This window comes from Myxocyprinus asiaticus, chromosome 2, assembly GCF_019703515.2.
Source record: "Myxocyprinus asiaticus isolate MX2 ecotype Aquarium Trade chromosome 2, UBuf_Myxa_2, whole genome shotgun sequence".
In the NCBI taxonomy this organism is placed as follows: Eukaryota; Metazoa; Chordata; class Actinopteri; order Cypriniformes; family Catostomidae; genus Myxocyprinus; species Myxocyprinus asiaticus.
The window spans coordinates 10,061,338-10,081,906 of NC_059345.1; the positions used below are offsets into that span (position 1 = coordinate 10,061,338).

The following is a 20,569-nucleotide window of genomic DNA, read 5'->3' on the forward strand; positions in this document are numbered from 1 at the left end:
TGAATCTCAACAGATTACGGCTAAAAATTACCTATAGAAATTTATTTTTTAAAAGTTTAAAATAAAAAAAGTGTACCCCCTACAAAAATAACACAAGTACCACTGTATCACAAATAGTGTGTAATAACAGCAATTTTAACTCTGCTTGACCTACATGAAGCTGTCCTGTCAAGGAAATTACTTTTGGATGGGCCTCAACAACAATGGATGGGCTCAGTTTTCATCCAAATATTATTATTATTATTATTATTTTTTACCAGATTTTCCTTAACAACAGAGAAGTGGCACATTCAAACAGTTCTTTCACACTTTCAGAAATCACAATTTATGCATTTTTAAACTATTTTAAATATATATTTGAAGTCAAAGAATAATCTCTAATATACAGGGAGGACCTTGGTCTAATTTGGGTGGGCCCAGGCTCACCGTGGCCCACTCTTGGCTACGCCACTGTGCCGTGTTGCTGTAATGTGTAGTAGAAACAGTCACGGATTTCCAGTAAGCAACAAGGGAAGGTAAAAGACATGCCAGAGTAGTGTATGTTTATTGTAATTGGTGTTACAGTAATGGAGAGTGTACATTAGAATGAACGCAGGATCCACGCCCATGCACGGACAACCGCCATTCCACGCATGCGCACTGGCGTCATCTGTGTCAAACATGGCTGTGCTTTTGAAGAAAGAAAAATGCTGAATTGTGTTGCAGAATTTCGCCAAAAGAGGAACCAATGGCTAGACTGGCTGATTATTTCATGGTGGTCGGATACGATCAGGAGAAGGCTGGTAAGATGCGTTGTAAGTGTGAGAAGAGTGTTGTGATTTATTTAGGCCGTCTCTGCTTGTGTATTGTTTAAATAGATTAACGGGCAGATTTAACTTTCTTTGACGTTTTATGGCATGGTACTGTGGTTGGTATCATAACAGGTGTTATTGAACAGTTTTACCAGGGAACTCAGATTGCTGTCACGTCCTCTTCATGTATATGAATTAAACAGGACGTGCCTGTATACATGGGAGGTTTTGATGTTAGTGTGGTCATTTCGCTATTGTTTTAACATATTTGTGTACCAACAGTCAGGTAAAGGTTTTCCAAATAAATATATAGTGTATAATGTGTTTTATTTGGGTCAGTCTCCGCGCACACCTACTGTATATCTCCGCGTGTACATGTAAACACAGTGAAAATAAAGCGCGCGCTCTTAGATAGTAAATTGTTACATTACTATTTGTTTCACGCTGCATTGATCTCTAAATGGACGATTTAGGCGCTCTATACAGCATTGATTTCCACATTTAGCCGTAAGGTTTGGGTCAGTGTAAGTGCTTATATGTGTGCGTTGTGCTCAGTAGAGATTTTCTACTGGAGTGTTCTTCCTGTGTTGTGGAAAGCGGATGCAGAAATCCATTGCAAGGGAAACAGGAGCTGTGCGTAATCATGTTGAGTCTACATGCTCATTGATCTCATTTACAGCACATGATTGTGTTTAAATCTCTAAATGGTGCAAGCAGAGAGCAGGTCACCTGTCACACCTCAGGACATTCATGAAACAACACTGGAATGATATTCCTCAGCCATTCTATTCTTATTTTTCTCCTCTACCATTTTAAATGAATTCAACTTGACTTACTCAAAGCACTACTTTCATTTTTCACATAGAAATGTAGTTTTAGATCTGTATACTTTAATAGAATGTTCTGCATTTCAAATGTAATCAGCAGCGATGATGTCATTCAATATTTGCATCTTCTTTCTTGTATCCATTTGGCTACTGAATTGTGATAGTCTTCTTGTTTTACATTTCATACATTTATTAATTCATCTATAGCCACCTTTATACGGGAAAGATTCATGCTCAAGCGGACAGAAAGTCATTGGACAGAAAACCCATTTTCATTACAAAACGGGTCTGATGCAGCATTGCTTTTAGAAGTAATTAAAGGCTAAAACTTAAAGAAATATTGGGGTTAAATACAAGTTTAGCTCAGTTAGCAGCATTTGTGGCATAATGTTGATTTGCATCAAACATTATATATTTACTTACTAAGTCAGTATAAAATCAGTGGCGGTTCTGGCTTACTTGGTGCCCTAAGCGAGATCTGACGTGGCGCCCCCCTTAATATCAACAACAACAACAACAACATGAGAAACAGATCAATATTTAAGTCCTTTTTATACTCTAAATCTCCACTTTCACATCTGAAAGTCACATCTGATGCCTGTTTAGTTTCACATTCACTTCTGAAAGTGTAAGTGGAGATTTAGTGTAAAAAGGGACTTTGATCTGAACTTTTTGCGAATGGAATTTTATTTTTCCAGGACAGATGGCAAAAAACTGGGATGATTCCAGGAAAATAGGTACAGTTGAAGTCAGAAGTTTACATACACTAAGGCTGAAGTCATTAAAACTCATTTTTTAACCACTTCACAGATTTAATATTAGCGAACTATAGTTTCGGCAAGTCATTTAGGACATCTACTTTGTGCATGACACGAGTAATTTTTCCAACAATTGTTTACAGACAGATTGTTTCACTTTTAATTGACTATATCACAATTCCAGTGGGTCAGAAGTTTACATATACTAAGTTAACTGTGCCTTTAAGCAGCTTGGAAAATTCCAGAAAATGATGTCATGCCTTTAGACAATTAGCAAATTAGCTTCTGATAGTAGATGTACCTGTGGATGTATTTAAAGGCCTACCTTCAAACTCGGTGTCTCTTTGCTTGACATCATGGGAAAATCAAAAGAAATCAGCCAAGACCTCAGAAAACAATTGTGGACCTCCACAAGTCTGGTTCATCCTTGGGAGCAATTTCCAAATGCCTGAAGGTACCACGTTCATCTTTAAAAACAATAGTACGCAAGTATAAATGTCATGGGACAATGAAGCCATCATACTGCTCAGGAAGGAGCATTCTGTCTCCTAGGAATGAATGTAGTTTAGTGCGTAAAGTGCAAATCAATCCCAGAACAACAACAAAGGACCTTGTGAAGATGCTGGAGGAAACAGGTAGACAAGTATCTATATCCACAGTAAAACGAGTCCTATATCGACATAATCTGAAAGGCTGCTCAGCAATGAAGAAGCCAATGCTCCAAAACCGCCATAAAGCCAGACTACAGTTTGTAAGTGTACATGGGGACAAAGATCTTACTTTTTGGAGAAATGTCCTCTGGTCTGATGAAACAAAAATTGAACTGTTTGGCCATAACGACCATCTTTATGTTTGGAGGAAAAAAAGGTGAGGCTTGCAAGCCGAAGAACACCATCCCAACCATGAAGCATGGGGGTGGCAGCATCATGTTGTGAGGGTGCTTTGCTGCAGGAGGGACTATTTTGCGCTTCACAAAATAGATGGCATCATGAGGAAGGAAAATTATGTGGATATATTGAAGCAACATCTCAAGACATCAGCCAGAAGTTATAGCTCAGTCGCAAATGGGTATTCCAAATGGACAATGACCCCAAGCATACAATATATTGCCAAAAGTATTCGCTCACCCATCCAAATAATTGAATTCAGGTGTTCCAATCACTTCCATGGCCACAGGTGTATAAAATGAAGCACCTAGGCATGCAGACTGCTTCTACAAACATTTGTGAAAGAATGGGCCCCTCTCAGGAGCTCAGTGAATTCCAGCATGGTACTGTGATAGGATGCCACCTGTGCAACAAGTCCAGTCGTGAAATTTCCTCGCTACTAAATATTCCACAGTCAACTGTCAGTGGTATTATAACAAAGTGGAAGCGATTGGGAATGACAGCAACTCAGGCACGAAGTGGTAAGCCACGTAAAATGACAGAGCGGGGTCAGCGGATGCTGTGGCGCATAGTGCGCAGAGGTCGCCAACTTTCTGCAGAGTCAATCGCTACAGACCTCCAAAGTTCATGCAGCCTTCAGATTAGCTCAAGAACAGTGCGTAGAGAGCTTCATGGAATGGGTTTCCATGGCCAAGCAGCTGCATCCAAGCCATACATCACCAAGTGCAATGCAAAGCGTCGGATGCAGTGGTGTAAAGCACGCCGCCACTGGACTTTAGAGCAGTGGAGACGCGTTCTCTGGAGTGACGAATCACACTTCTCCATCTGGCAATCTGATGGATGAGTCTGGGTTTGGCAATTGCCAGGAGAACGGTACTTGTCTGACTGCATTGTGCCAACTGTGAAGTTTGGTGGAGGGGGGATTATGGTGTGGGGTTGTTTTTCAGGAGCTGGGCTTGGCCCCTCAGTTCCAGTGAAAGGAACTCTGAATGCTTCAGCATACCAAGAGATTTTGGACAATTCCATGCTCCCAACTTTGTGGGAACAGTTTGGGGATGGCCCCTTCCTGTTCCAACATGACTGCGCACCAGTGCACAAAGCAAGGTCCATAAAGACATGGATGAGCGAGTTTGGTGTGGAAGAACTTGACTGGCCTGCACAGAGTCCTGACCTCAACCTGATAGAGCACCTTTGGGATGAATTAGAGCGAAGACTGCGAGCCAGGCCTTCTCGTCCAACATCAGTGTCTGACCTCACAAATGTGCTTCTGGAAGAATGGTCAAAAATTCCCATAAACACACTCCTAAACCTTGTGGAAAGCCTTCCCAGAAGAGCTGAAGCTGTTATAGCTGCAAAGGGTGGGCCGACATCATATTAAACCCTATGGATTAAGAATGGGATGTCACTTAAGTTCATATGCATCTAAAGGCAGATGAGCGAATACTTTTGGCAATATAGTGTACCTCCAAAGTTGCGGCAAAATGGCTTAAGGACAACAAAGTCAAGGTATTGGAGTGGCCATCACAAAGTCCTGACTTCAATCCGATAGAAAATTTGTGGGCAGAACAGAAAAAGCGTGTGCGAGCAAGCAGTCCTACAAACCTGACTCAGTTACACCAGTTCAGTCTGGAGGAATGAGCCAAAATTCCAGCAACTTATTTTAGAAGCTTGTGGAAGGCTACCCAAAACATTTGACCAAAGTTAAACAATTTAAAGGCAAGGCTACCAAATATTAACAAAGTGTATGTAAACTTCTGACCTACTGGGAATGTGTTGAAAGAAATAAAAGCTGAAATAAATAATTCTCTACTACTATTCTGACATTTCACATTCTTAAAATAAAGTAGTGATCCTAACTGACCTAAGACAGGGAATGTTTTCTACGATTAAATGTCAGGAATTGTGAAAAACTGAGTTTAAATGTATTTGTAAACTTTTGTCTTCAACTGTAAGTAGCAACTCGACATGAGCGCACTCTACAGCACACCCAGACATACGCACACGTGAGCATTTCGAAGCAGCCGGCAAATGGCACGTCGGTGCGCGGGTATCAAATCTTGTCAATGCTACTCAGTGCTACGGCCTGTAGAAAAAAAACAAATTCCGCGACATTCCACATTTGATATTTTATTCAATTTTTATAACTGTATTCCACGATTCCGTACCATGTTTTGCGCATTGCAGAAACCATAGGACCTTAGGTAATCAGTATTTTGCCACAAATGCTGTCGATTGAGCTTAACTTGTATTGAAAACGAAATAGCCTAGGCCTAGATAAACTTCTGAGCCTTTCAGACCCAAATGATGTTCCAGGGACAGAAAAAATATGACCATGCTTTTATTTCTACTCTAAATGCAGCCATAAATGATAATCAACCAAAATATTTAGTTTATGGAATGTTTTTTATAGTTATTTCTGGTTATTTCTTTACAATAGAATCAATAGAATAGTTCTGAATTATGCCTTTTTTTCTTTTTTTTTTCTAAAAGCAGTAGTAAATATAAGATAATAAGATAGCAGTTAACCTAATAATTCTTTGTGATTTGGGTGGCATCAAATGGCAAAATCTGTGAAGTGATGCCCATTAGAATGGACATAGGGTCTGTAAGGGTTAGCCAAATACTACTCGGTTTCTGCCTTGCAAACACTGGTAGTTCCTTCAAGAAATGCAAATATAGTTTTTTATGAGAGCCTTTTTTTTTGAGACTGCATATTGCAACTGAAATTGAAAAATTGGCTTATTGCTGATGCTTTGCATCCAAAGTTACAGAAGGCTAATTGCAATTTTCTTTGAGAAATTGTTCTTAGTTGTGCAAGGTTACAGTACAGACAAATCTGAACCTTGAGCTCAGTTTAATTCCCTCTCCTCAGCATCACTCTGATCACGCCATCAGCCATTCACTGAATGGACAACTATGTATGTTTGGAGGAATTTTAGTCTTCCTAAGCAATGATAGACTTCCATAGAGCTTAAATGAGTGAGGCTTTTCTTTCAGTAACTTGACTGCTTGTGCTCAGAGAGCTGATCCCAGGGCAAACACAGAGAAGCCTCTACAGAGGGCATCAAATAAACCTGGCATTACTCCAGGCCTAACTCTTTAAGGGCTGTTTTTGCTGAATCGTCTCTGTCACTTGTGGTAGATGCTTATAAGAATAGGTAAGCAGTGTTCTCAGTTTTTCGCTCGTACAGATGTGTATATTTGGCTGTCTTGTGCGGGGGGAACGCAGTGTTCCTGGCATCTGTGGAGGTTGCATGAATTCAGGCATCGTCCTAACGAAGAAGTGTCGCCAGAATTCTTATTCCCCTTCAGATAAAGATAAAAAATGACAAAGGAAAGAACATTACTCATTTAGAAGATTGTTATTGGAGCAGTTCTCAGCTGTAGGATTTCATTCCTTCAGAAAAAAGATGTTGTGTTATTTTCCTGTTTTGTCATCTTATGTTTTTTTGTTTTGAAAGGAGATCTCCCACAAGATCACCACAACATTCTGATTTCTGCTCCAACATCTTAAGTAATGTTGGTGAAGTGAATGATGATATTGCCTGAAAAACTATGAACTCTATGAATCAGTAACACTGCAAACACATTTTCTGCTGGGAATGCTTCTTGGAATTTTGAGTGTAATTTCTGTGGCACCAAACAGAATAAACCTGTTCAGATTCAAGCCAAATCCCCCGGAAGAGAATTAGCATTTTCTAGCCATGAATTTCCTCCATGAATTTTTTTTATAATGTGAGTGTACAAGCCTAGTTTTGGATTTATGAGTAATATAAGGTCTGTGGTAAATATTACTTGAAGATACTTGTACGTTTTGTTTTACACCATAAATTACACACAGTCGTACCCCAAACTTGAATTTTTAAGCTGCTGTGTTTAAAAAAAAGTATGTTGCTGCTAACAAGTTGCTAGGCATGTACACTCACATGCTTTTTAGTTGTACCACAGACCTTATTTTATATATTCATAAATTAAAAAACCCCATGGGAAATTCCTGAGGGAATTCATGTTGGATTTACCTTCCGGGTTTGCCTACAAATTGATGTCACAGCCGAACAGCTCTATTGCGAAAATTCCTGAAAACTCCTGTCTTCCATTGGTCAGAAATCACGCAGTCCCGGCCCAAACTCATTATTTTGGTAGGATAGGATAATTTTTCTGTGGCAAGCTGGTCAGGATGCTCAACAATTAGAGATTTTTAGATCGTGTTTTTAATTATAACAAAATTCAAGCAGAACAATTGTTAATACAGAGAGAAACTGAGCAATATTTTGATAGAGCCATAGTGTTTACACTATTCGTGGAATTCAACCTACCAATGGCTTACTTACAATTATCAATAATGTCTCTGCATATTAAACTGGGATAGGAGAAAGTATTTAAACATCTATAAAAAAAAACCTAAGTTTAACTGTATTTGACAGAAACAAAACGTTAAAAGCGCAGTTGATTGACTACTGCTGTATAATGCGCAATAAGCAGTCATTTGCAAAGTGAATCCAGTTAACTTTATTTCCTTGGCCACATCATAATCCACTAAATTGAAAGGAATTTAAGTCAAGGGCCTTGCATTTAGTTTTGCTGCACAAAATCCTGTATTGACTATACCTATGTGCTGAAAAATGAATTACATAATGTAAGTAAAACCTGGTGTGGAACACTAAATATATCTTGAGCAAAAGAGGGTGGTTTCAAGCGTTTCCATATGCAGATGCTTGTGTGATCTCTCTTTTCTTTACTTGACAGCAGTGAACTCTTGGGAATGGAGGCATGCAATAATAACATTTTGACTTGAAGCCCCTTGGACAGCCTGATGTTGGAGACTCCTCCAACTTCTAATGAGTTTGTCCATGTATTGAAGTCCTGAAACAATTTAGCTCTCGGTGTTACTGGATGAGCTATGTTTTCTTGGCTCTTCCACTCAGTTTAGTTTAGTGGACGGCTGTAGTGTCCAAAAATCAGTTTTCAAGATGAATGCTGCATTTCAAAATGTTCTGCAAGAATGTGATTTTACATTATAAAGCAAGATTCTGACATATCTTTGGTTTTACAGTTATGAAGTTTTCAAAATATTTAGTTGTTGAAGCATATGTTTCATTATGATACATCATACAATAAAGCTTCAGATATCAACTGCTATAACTAAGCAGATACCGGAGTGAAAATTTTTTAGGGTGCACAAATATGCCTTTACCTAGGGCTGGGCTATATATAGATAAAAAAATCAGCACAATTGAATTATCTCAAAAGTCGCTATAATTTTTAGCCTTTTGACGATATTTGAAATTGATCTAAATAAGTGCAAACACTGAGACCAGTGTTTATCAGACGGAGATGCTTCTATGAGGCATGAGAGGGACTGAAACTGAGCCTGCAGTTTCTCTTGTGGGCACACTGGGCCTGTGTCATGTATTTGGCACTTGGGCCAGGCAAAAATATAAATGTTCCAATTTTCAGATTAATCTCAGTCTACATTTGAACGATTCCAATATTGCTTCTTAAAATCCCAAGATCGAACTTTTACTCTATGCACAACCCTCTACAATGTGAGTAAATCCCTCGCATATGTGTCCAAATTTCGAGCTATACGACTAAAAATGTCTAATTAGCCACTGTTAAGAATTTTTCAGATTTCACTCACCAGTGATTGAGTAGTATAGTGGCTAAAAAGTTCAGGGCCGAGAACTTTTCATGGCGTGATGAGTGTAAAAGTTTGGTTTGACTCATTCCGTGTAATGTGTGTCCAAAGATGAGATGCACGCAATCTATTTGTCAATGAATAATGTCTCTTTTAATATCTTTTTTGTTCTTTACAGTCAGTTGTTGATCAAAAACAACAAAACACATTGCACAGATGCTGAAAAGAAGCCATTCAACTCCTCTCTCGTTAATGCGCTCAAACAAAACACTTCTGTTAAAGTCCCTGCTGCTGTCTTAAAGAGACAGTTCTGTTTTTGCGCTTGTTCTAAATACCAATGTAAATACTTGTAAATAGTACAAATTAGGCATGTAAACAATAAACATGTAACAGAATATATATGCAATATAATATCTGCAATTTCAAGTCATATTTAGGCTATTAATGAAATGCATGGAATTTGTATGTTTTAAAAAAAGCTCAAATTTGACTAGAATGATGATGATAAACTAACGATAAAATATATTTTTTTAAATATATATTTTCGTAATGTACCAATTTAGAAGTTCCCCTGTTTAATGAACCTCATTGACTGACAGAGAATTTCTTTCATAAGTAAGGAAAATTTATAATTTAACTGAAATATATCCAAATGAATTGGAATCCAATCAAGAACTTGTGAATCTGATTGTCAAATGTTTTTCCTATGTAAACAGAAAGCTAACAGTGCTAGTTGGACATGTTTGACCATTGCGCCACGTCTCGCTGTTTTTTTCTGTGTTTTTTAGATGCCATGTCAAATTTAAAAGAACTTCAACTTTAAACACGTGTCTCGAGACACCTGTATACTGTTTTATTCGTTGCGCTTTGTCTAGGTTTTTTAAGGGCAGGTACGCATTTGGTCTGAACTGCCCCTTAAAGCATCTGTCTTGGTGCTAAGCAGTGGCTACAGTGATTTTTTTTTTTTTTTTTTTTTTTTTTTCAATTCATGCAGAATAATCGTGATTCATTATGAGCTAAAAATTTTAAGCAAAATAATCATGATTATCATTTTAACCATTATCGTGCAGCCCTAACACTCTCATATTTTCGAGTCTTGAGACAAGGAAGGATCGTGAAAATAATGATACAATCATTGTGATATTCGGGATGTTGCTGAATTTTACATCGCCATAAAATAGTCATGAATAAACTGTAAATATTCTATAAATAGCCCAGTTTTACTTTGCCTTTAAAGGAATATTCCGGGTTCAATACAAGTTATGCTCAGTCGACAGCATTTGTGGCATAATATTGATTACCACAAAAATGTATTTCAATTTGTCCCTCCTTTTCTTTAAAAAAGCCAACATCCCTGTCTTAGGTCAGTTAGGATCACTACTTTATTTTAAGAATGTGAAATTTCAGAATAATAGTAGAGATAATTATTTATTTCATCTTTTGTTTCTTTCATCACATTCTCAATGGGTCAGTAGTTTACATACACTTTGTTAGTATTTGGTAGCATTGCCTTTAAATTGTTTAACTTGGGTCAAACGTTTTGAGTAGCCTTCCACAAGCTTCTCACAATAAGTTGCTGGAATTTTGGCCCATTCCTCCAGACAGAACTGGTGTAACTGAGTCAGGTTTATAGGCCTCCTTGCTCGCACATGCTTATTCAGTTCTGCCCACAAATTTTATATCGGATTGAGGTCAGGGCTTTGTGATGGCCACTCCAATACCTTGACTTTGTTGTCCTTAAGCCATTTTGCCACAACTTTGGAGGTATTCTTGGGGTCATTGTCCATTTTGAAGACCCATTTGCGACCAAGCTTTAACTTCCTGGCTGATGTCTTGAGATGTTGCTTCAATATATCCACATAATATTCCTTCCTCATGATGCCATCTATTTTGTGAAGTGCACCAGACCCTCCTGCAGCAAAGCACCCTCACAACATGATGCTGCCACCCCCATGCTTCACGGTTGGGATGGTGTTCTTTGGCTTGCAAACCTCACCCTTTTTCTCCAAACAGAACGATGGTCATTATGGAAAATCAGTTCAATTTTTGTTTCATCAGATTTTCCAAAAAGTAAGATCATTGTCCCCATGTGCATTTGCAAACTGTAGTCTGGCTTTTTTATGGTGGTTTTAGAGCAGTGGCTTCTTCCTTGCTGAGCAGCCTTTCAGGTTATGTCGATATAGGACTCGTTTTACTGTGTATATTGATACTTGTCTACCTGTTTCCTCCAGCATCTTCTCAAGGTCCTTTGCTGTTGTTCTGGGATTGAGTTGCACTTTTTGTACCAAACTACATTCATCTCTAGGAGACAGAATGCATCTCCTTCCTGAGAGCAGTATGATGGCTGCGTGGTCCCATACTGTACTTGTGTACTATTGTTTGTACAGATGAACGTGGTACCTTCAGGCATTTGAAAATTGCTCCCAAGGATGAACCAGACTTATGGAGGTCCACAATTTTTTCTGAGGTCTTGGCTAATTTCTGCAAAGAGTCACTGAGTTTGAAGGTAGGCCTTAAATTTCAACCACAGGTACACCTCCAATTCAGTACAACACCTATTAGAAGATAACTGACTAAGGGCTTGACATCATTTTCTGGAATTTTCCAAGCTTTTCTGTTTATAGCCATATGCAATTGTGTAACTTTGTTGCCATGACGATATAATTTCAACAAACCCTAAAACGACTGTAAAAAAAACTATTTAAACAACTTTACAGCTCAAATGATACATGAGTTTTAACAGAAGATTTAATGAGTGCTTTTATAAAATTAAAAGCTTCACATTTCTGCCTTTTAAACCCTACAAAAGTTGGCCCCATTGACTTCCATTGTAAGTGCCTCACTGTAACCTCGAATTTTGCTTTTTTAAAGAAATGGAGAGATTAGTCGAAATCATTTTTTGGGGTAATCAACATTATGCCAAAAATGAGGTCGATTGAGCCAAACTTGTATTGAACCTGGAATATTCCTTTAATGAATAAAAGGCAAAGTAGTGTAATAACTTCCAGGTTAAGTTATGTTAACATTGATGATGGGCTATGCCAGCTCATGACTAAATAGATTTGCACAAATTATTATGAAGCACGTTTTCCTGGATGCTCATACGGTTCTCTGGTTTGTACTGAACAGAGAATAAAACTGTCCCGCTTCAGAATAATAAACACAAGATTTCTATTCCTTCATAAGAGAATGTTCTTATGGCTGAATAGTTATCATTACAAGAAGCTGTTTGTCGAAAGCAGCTTTCTTTGAGAACAGACCTTTTTTATGTCAATTTATTGATATCTGCTTCCTGCTTTGATTTCCTTTTAAATTAATGTGTTCATTTGAGGCAAAGACATGAATACTTCTGAGTAGGAAAAGTATAGAGAGGAAATGTTTTGCTGCCTCATGACCATGAAAAGATGAACTGGCAAACTGAATAAATCTTTATCTCAGGTCTGAGGATGTTAATCTCAGGGCTGCTTTTCTTCATGGAAAGATGAGGTGGTGGAATTGATTGGAATTATTTTACGAAAGTGTGACTTTGTTTTGGTCTCTTTGGCTAGACTATTTTGCAATAGAAGAAGATTGATATTTTGACCTCTAACTGGATAAGATCATTTGGATTTGCCATTGAGATAGCAGGAATTCAGGTTTCAGTGTTCTTTCAAACCAGAAAAACAACGTTGATTGAATGTGTCAAGTGATTTGCCTACATTATGATTAGTGCGTAATGCTTTTAACGTCCTTCTTTGTTCATCAATGAAGCTTTTGAAAGATTACACTGATGAACTGTTGATGAACTTGGGCTGATCACATCCCGTTTCCTGAAAACATGTACCTTAGGGGTGTCAGATCTGTCAGATATGCTGTAATATGGAAATATGTGGATTGGTTTGGATTAGATGAACTCTTGCCCAGCTAACTGAAATTGTTAACCTTATTTTACATTTCAGAATTTATAAATGCAAGTCAAAATACGATCAATTAGAGCTTGAGGATCTTTGACGTTGAACTTTGGAAATCCTTTGCTCCTCTGTTCGGAGTGTTTGGTGTCGTAATCGACTTCAGACCAAAATAAATTATACTTGTGTCATTTTTATAGGTGTTGTATTCACTGCTGGCGTATCCAACCCTTAAGAAAACCTTTTGAGCTACACGTCTCTCCCACCAATTATTTTTTTCAGTTCCACAGCTGAGCTGGCGAGCTTCCTGGAATTTGGATGTCTTACCATCACAAATTTGCCAATCTTTCATACCCTTTTCCATGCAAATTATAGCATATTCCTTTCCATATCAATTTTTTTTACAACTCAGTGTGAAGGCCAGTTGTGGGATAACTCTGGGATTTCTGGTAAAACACACTTGTTTTATGAAGTTAAATATTTGCTTTACATAACTGATATTGTTCATAGCTCAAGCTGAGGTAACAGACATCAAACAGATAATTAAACATGAGATGTGGATTGAATGGTCGAGAAGTGAACACATCTTCATCAGCACACCTGTGTGAAGACTGAGCCAGTTCAGGTGAGGTGTTGACGTGGTGCTGACGCAAAAAGATACTTACTCCCTACTCTTGAGATCTCAAAACTCACTGATTTATGTCACGATGTCTGGACAGAAAGATGAAAGTTTACAGTGAAGAAGAAGAATGAGAAATCTGGGGTTTCGATAACACAAACGATTGAATATCAAAACATTAAATATTTTATTTTTGGCATTTAATATATTGAGGGAATTTGAACAAACCACTAACCCCAAATATTGATCTTTTGCTAATAACTCCTCACGCATCGTTTGTGTCACGGATTGGAATGATATCTCATAAATGGCTTGTTCTTGAGGTGTGCTGTTGCTAAGTTATAAGTATTAAATGATTAGACTTTTATTGAAGGATGTATCTGAGCCATTTCTAAATCATTGTTTTGTCTTTATTCCAACGCATAGTAGTATCACAGTCACCTCATGACAAGTTTTGGATTTGCTGTTCTCTAATGTAGGATGTGTTTTCAGGTCTGAGTGCATATATGGAAAGGTCAGGAGTCAGGACCAAAAGTATTAGAATGTAAGGGGATTGCTTAATTTAGCTAACTGAGTTTGATGTTTGTGTCATTGATGATTGCTTAAGACTTGTTGTTAGAAATGTTCTTTAAACAAGTTTAAGAAATGAAGTGGATAATACCGTTTGACAGCGTTTCCCACAGGATGTTTTTTTAAGTGGATGCTTAAAATGTGAGGTTCAGAGACAGGACACATCAATGATGTTTTGTGCTTTGTATCGTGCAATGATTAACGGTGCGGGAAATACAAACCAATTAGATATTAATGTTCTGAAATGTGAGTATTTCTTAAGTTCTCATTGGCTGAGAAACAGATTTCTGCTACACTGAGACTGTAAACACATTGGAAAAAATGGCTGTTAGAAATTAATAAAATAGTATATTTAATAAGGTTTTTGCTTAAAACAATAAAAAAAATAAAAAACTTGTACAATACACTTGTATTCAAAATACACTCTCTGAAATCAAGTCTAAAAAAATACAAATTCTTACTTGATCTTTATGAAAACATACTTTTAAAACTCAAAATGTTCTCCCCAGTCTTAAAAGACCATTTATTGCATTTGAACAGATGGTTTACATAGATGTCTTAGAGAGACAGTAGAAAAAATGTCCTGTTTAATTCTAAAGGTTGAGAGAGAGGGTGGAAAATTAATAACAACTGTTTTTGACACCAAAAATTATGTCCCCTGACCTTATTATGGAATATTCTTACCATCGAAGCAATTCAAGCTTAAAGTACCACCTGTTTTCAGCAGAGGCCAGTAGGGTTGGGAACCAAGAACTGGTTCTTGTTCAGAACTGGTTCCATTCATCCCTTCAAAATACCAGAAGCGTATGAACTTCATGACTACAATTTTCCGCTGATTTGGCTGGAAGTGTATATATATTAAAATATATATATACATATATACACACATTATGTATGTATATACACTCACTGAGCACTTTATTAGGAACACCTGTACACCTACTTATTCATGCAATTATCTAATCAGCCATTAATATGGCAGCAGTACAATGCATAAAATCATGCAAATAATGGTAAGGAGCTTCAGTTAATGTTCACATCAACCATCAGAATAGGGAAAAAAATTGATCTCAGTGATTTCGACCGTGGCATGATTGTTGGTGCCAGATGGGCTGTTTGTGTATTTCTGTAACTGCTGATTTCCTGGGATTTTCACACACAACAGTCTCTAGAGTTTACTCAGAATGGTAAAAATAATTAAAAAAAAACATCCAGTGAGTTCTGTGGATGGAAATACCTTGTTGATGAGAGAGGTCAACGGAGAATGGCCAGACTGGTTTGAGCTGACTGAAATGCTACGGTAACAAAGATAACCACTCACTACAATTGTAATGAGCAGAATATCATCTCAGAATGCACAACACGTCAAAACTTGAGGTGGATGGTCTACAACCACAGAAGACTAAGTCGGGCTCTTTTTAGGACCATAGTTTTCATAATAAAGTTCTCAGTGAGTATATTAATGCTATATATCTCCATCCATCCATCCATCCCATCCCATCCCTCCACAGGACTGCCACTCAATGGATGTTTTTTTTGTTTTTGGCACCATTCAGAGTAAACTCTAAAAACTGTTGTTCATGAAAATCCCAGGAGATCAGCAGTTACAGAAATACTCAAACCAGCCCGTCTGGCACCAACAATCACACCACGGTCCAAATCACTGAGATCACATTTTTTCCCCAATTTGATGGATGATTTGAACATTAACTGAAGCTCCTGACCTGTATCTGCACGATTTTATGCACTGCACTGCTGCCACATGATTGGCTGATTAGACAATCAGATGGTAGTTTGTGCCAGATGGGCTGGTTTGAGTATTTCTGTAACTGCTGATCTCCTGGGATTTTCACACACAACAGTCTCTAGAATTTACTCAGAATGGTGCCAAAAACAGAAAAACATTCAATGAGTGGCAGTTCTATGGACGGAAATGCCTTGTTGATGCGAAAGGTCAACAGAGAATGGCCAGACTGGTTTGAATGGACAAAGTCTACGGTAACTCAGATAACCACTCTGTATAATTGTGGTGAGAAGAATATACTCTCAGGATGCTATTCTGAGATGCGGGTTGGTGCTGTTTTGGTGGGACGAGGGGGATCTACACAATATGAGGCAGGATTTACTAATTATAGGTATGTGTTTGAATAAAATTAACATTTTGGCTTTATTCTATAAAGTACTGACAACATTTCTTCCAAATTCCAAATAAAAATATTGTAATTTAGAGCATTTATTTGCAGAAAATGACAACTGGTCAGAATAAAAAAAAAGATGCAGTGTTTTCAGACCTCGAATAATGCAAAGAAAACAAGTTCATATTTACTTGAGAAGAGTTCAGAATTCATTTGTTTGATGGCTTGTGGCCATCCATCTTCCTCTTGATCACATTCCAGAAGTTTTCAATGGGGTTCAGATCTGGAGATTGGTCTGGCCATGACAGGATCTTGATCCGGTGGTCCCCCTGTCATGGCCAGTCCAATCTCCAGACCCGAACCCCATTGAAAACCTCCTGAATGTGATCAAGTTGAAGATGGATGGCCACAAGCCAACAAACAAAGCCGAGCTGCTTGAATTTTTGCACCAGGAGTGGCATAAAGTCACCCAAAAGCAATGTGAAAGACTGGTGGAGAGCATGCCAAAACGCATGAAAGCTGTGATTGAAAATCAGGGTTATTCCACCAAATATTGATTTCTAAACTCTTCCTAAGTTAAAACATTAGTATTGTGTTGTTTAAAAATTAATATGAACTATTATTATATGAATAATTGCATTATTCAAGGTCTGAAACCAGTTATTTTGATCAGTTATTTTGATTCTGCAAATAAATGCACTAAATGACAATCATTTTATTTGGAATTTGGGAGAAATGTTGTCAGATGGGATCTCAGATTGCTGAGATTGCATTCTACTCTGGTCAACTTTGACAGCACAAGTCAAGAGGCTGCCGTGTTTGTTGTCACACATGTGCATGTACATCTGTATCTTTCTGCAAAGACCAAATAAGAGGTGCTCCGTTGTGCTCTGTTTGGTGTGCCTGAAGCCCATGTTTTGACTTTAAAAGCTTTGATTTTATCTATATGCATGCTGACACACTGCCCTAGCCCTGGCATCCATCAACCATCCCTGCATAGCAAAACCGTAGTATTGTGGTGGCAAATGTAAAAATGTAGTTTAATCAGCTATTTGTCATTTGTGTTATTGAAAGTTATGTATGGTACACTTGCCCCGGTGTCCTGGCCAAATTCCCCCCATTGGCCCTTATATCAGTCATGGCCTCCTAATAATCCCCATGCCTGAACTGGCTATATAACTGTACTCTCTCCTCTCCACCAACATCTGGTGTGTGGTGAGCGTACAGGCACACTATAGCTGCCATCACATCATCCAGGTGGATGCTGCACATTGGTGGTGAGTGAGGAGAGTCCCCTGTTCTGTATATAAAACACTTTGAGTGTAGTGTCAGATAAGCACTATATAAATATATATTCATTTGTTCATACTACAGGAACAGTTACTGCCTTGGGATACAATTCCAAAGCTTAGCTTCAACCATTAAGCTATCACTACCAAAGAAATAGTTGTTTTGCTCTCTCTCGGGCTCTTACCTCTGTAGTTTATTTTCTGAAGACTTCATTCTTTTGAATTAGTGTTGTGAAAGCCTTCCTTTACTTTATAAATAATACTGCAGCAAGGCAAAGCCAATGTTCTCCGTTTGGTAATCTGCTTTGTGTTAGCTGTCAGTTTTCAGCAATTAATTGTTGACCAAAAAACCCTTTTTGTTGCCCAAACCTGTATTTTACTTATTGGCTGTGACTAATTCTAGGTCTGTGTGACATTTGAGATCAGAATAAAATTTTGCTAATAGTTCAATTCACACAACTTGGCTAGCATTTTCCAAAACTGTCTAAATGTGTTTTTTCATATGTCAATCAAGACCTGTCTCATATAAAATGTAATAGACACTTTTAAAAAACAGTATCTTTATAAAGATCTTCTGTCATTTGATCAGCCATATAGTCCAAAAACCTGACACCCCAGCAATAATTTTGTCCACAAAATGACAATTGGGTTGTTTTGTCCATTGGTATATTAACACATTGTTAGTGATCTTGCCAACAACTCCATCGAACCCTGACCTGACATTGTATTTGCTTCAGTTTCCAGTTCCTTTTTCCAAATGTTATCGAAAACACCATCATAAATGATGTAGGCCATTCCCCAGATAAGCACATAAAAAATATCTAGCCCACACCCTATTTTTCTGAATATTTGATCAAATTCACATCTGTATTGAGGTATGAACCCTTCAATATGCTTTTTAAATCAAACGCCAGGGGCACTTTGACCTTTTAATAACTGTTCCACTAAAATGTGCTTAATTCATTAGTTTTGGCTATCCGCCTTTGTCAATGAGATTGCTGAAAACCACTTAAGGCCCAGGCGGGGTTGTGGAGTAACGGAATACGTGTAACTGGAATACGTATTTAAAATACAAAATATAAGTAACTTTATTCCACTAGTTACAATTTAAATCATTGGTAATTAGAATACAGTTACATTCAAAAAGTATTTTGATTACTGAAGAGATTACTTTGCATTATATTGTCATTTGTTTCATTTCATATTTAGTCCTTTCAGATGGAAAACATTTATACATATAAATGATGTAATCCAAAGTGCATTTGAACAGCGGTGAAACATTTTCTTATGATGTGTTACATTCACACGAGCAGACAGAGAAGTAAGTTTGGAGCAGAAGAAATAGAAATAAACCTGTGTAAATTGTCAGCTTTACACTAACCTAAAATTCTATTTCTAGCTATTTTACATGCACATGTTACCAGGCACGATCATATATTTTTTTTATCAAGAAAATTCATTTTAGATCATAATTTTTATTTTCTAGTAAGACCTTTGATATTAGGGCAAAAATCATATTCTTGATGATAATTTTTGTATTGTTTTCCTGTAAAAATATCTAAAAATCCTTAAAACAAGATCAATTTGATTTATCTTGTTTTAGAAACAACACTGCATAAGATATTTAGGTTTTTCAGAGAATGTATTTTTAACGTGTATTTTGTCTTACTGGACTGGCAGAATTTTTATAGTCGAAACAAGTGAAAGAATCTACCAGTGCTGAAGAAGTAATCCAAAGTATTTAGAATATGTTACTGACCTTGAGTAATCTAATGGAATACGTTAAAAATTACATTTTACAGCATGTATTCTGTAATTTGTAGTGGAATACATTTCAAAAGTAACCTTTCCAACCCTGGGCCCAGGTATACTTCAATTTGCACGTTCCGTTCCGTCTCGTGCACAGTTGTGTGCGCACAGCTTTGAAAGTATACCTCACGCGGATGGGCACGAATGGACGCGTTCGACACATGCGCAGTACAATTGCTTTGTTATACGCGACCAGACATTAGAGGTCAGCACCGAGTCGTGTCATTTACAGGACATCTGCTCTGAAGGATAAAGAAGAAGAAAAACTGAGGATCCGCCATTAGAGGAAGCAAGAACAACAACAACAAAATGATGGAGAAGGATATGTTCTTTGACTATTGTTGGACAGTACAGCCCAACTATGCATATTGCCACCTAGTGGACTCTTCTATCTCAAGAGTCAACCTTGCGCACGCGGACACTCCTGATGACGAAAATTACGTCACGCGGACTGTGCGCGGACCGTCGCGGAACGCGGACAGGCGAAGTATACTTTGGGCTTTAGCCCTGCTCACACAGTGCTTTCATTGTCAACAAAAACAGGACCAGAAAATATGTTTTTTGGACCCCAAAAAGACGGCAGTGAACTAGAGCTGGGCAATAGGACGATGTAATCGGAAATCGATGATATCTTACAAATATCCCGATGCCGACTGCGAGACTCATTGACAGACGATGGTTGACAATATCAGGAAATGGCAAAACCATGGATCTGGGCTAAATATAACAGTCGCCAAGGTTGTGAAATTAGCACCCTCCACCCATCAAATGCGATGAGGCTGAATCCAGTTCGCAAGCTCCTCATCCAAATATGGATATTTCATGCACGGGTAATTTTGCTCATCTACCCGCAACAGGGGTGGGTGACCTGTAAGACATTCACATTGAACCTAAAATTGAGTTGTATTTTCTTTTCTTTACAAACACAAATTTAACACACATTTGGCAGCATTATTTTGGGAACACAAGGAAATGTATTAGGCTTATTTATAATAATTGTTATTATTATTATTATTATCTTTACATTTACTATTGTCTTTAGTTCTTAATTTGTAGGCTATTACAAATTAATGGATACTTGCGTGATGGCAAATGGGGCCGTTGAAGACTGTAAATGTTTGGATTTGGGGAGGTGGTTATAAGATTTTTTGATCAAGTGTGTTTAAGTGCAGTGGTGGCTTGGCGGTTAAGGCTCTGGGTTACTGACTAGATGGTCAGGGGTTCAAGCCCCAACACCACCACGATGCCACCATTGGGCCCTTGAGCAAGGCCCTTGACCCCATCTGCTCCAGGGGCGCCGTATCATGGCTGACCCTGCGCTCTGACCCCAGCTTAGCTGGGATATGTGAAAAAAAATAA

At 37.9% G+C, this 20,569-nt stretch overlaps 1 protein-coding gene across 3 annotated transcripts in view; it reads left to right on the plus strand.

The window, feature by feature from the left end:
* The first annotated feature begins 622 nt into the window (after window positions 1-622).
* The window catches only part of LOC127412594 (myotubularin-related protein 13-like), a 179,271-nt gene continuing 159,324 nt past the window's right edge, over window positions 623-20,569 (plus strand). For all 3 annotated transcript variants that reach the window (XM_051649073.1, XM_051649081.1, XM_051649089.1), the window contains exon 1: window positions 623-782. In XM_051649073.1, coding sequence (XP_051505033.1) covers window positions 728-782 — 55 coding nt within the window. In that variant the 5' untranslated portion in view covers window positions 623-727. The remainder of the gene's footprint in view (window positions 783-20,569) is intronic.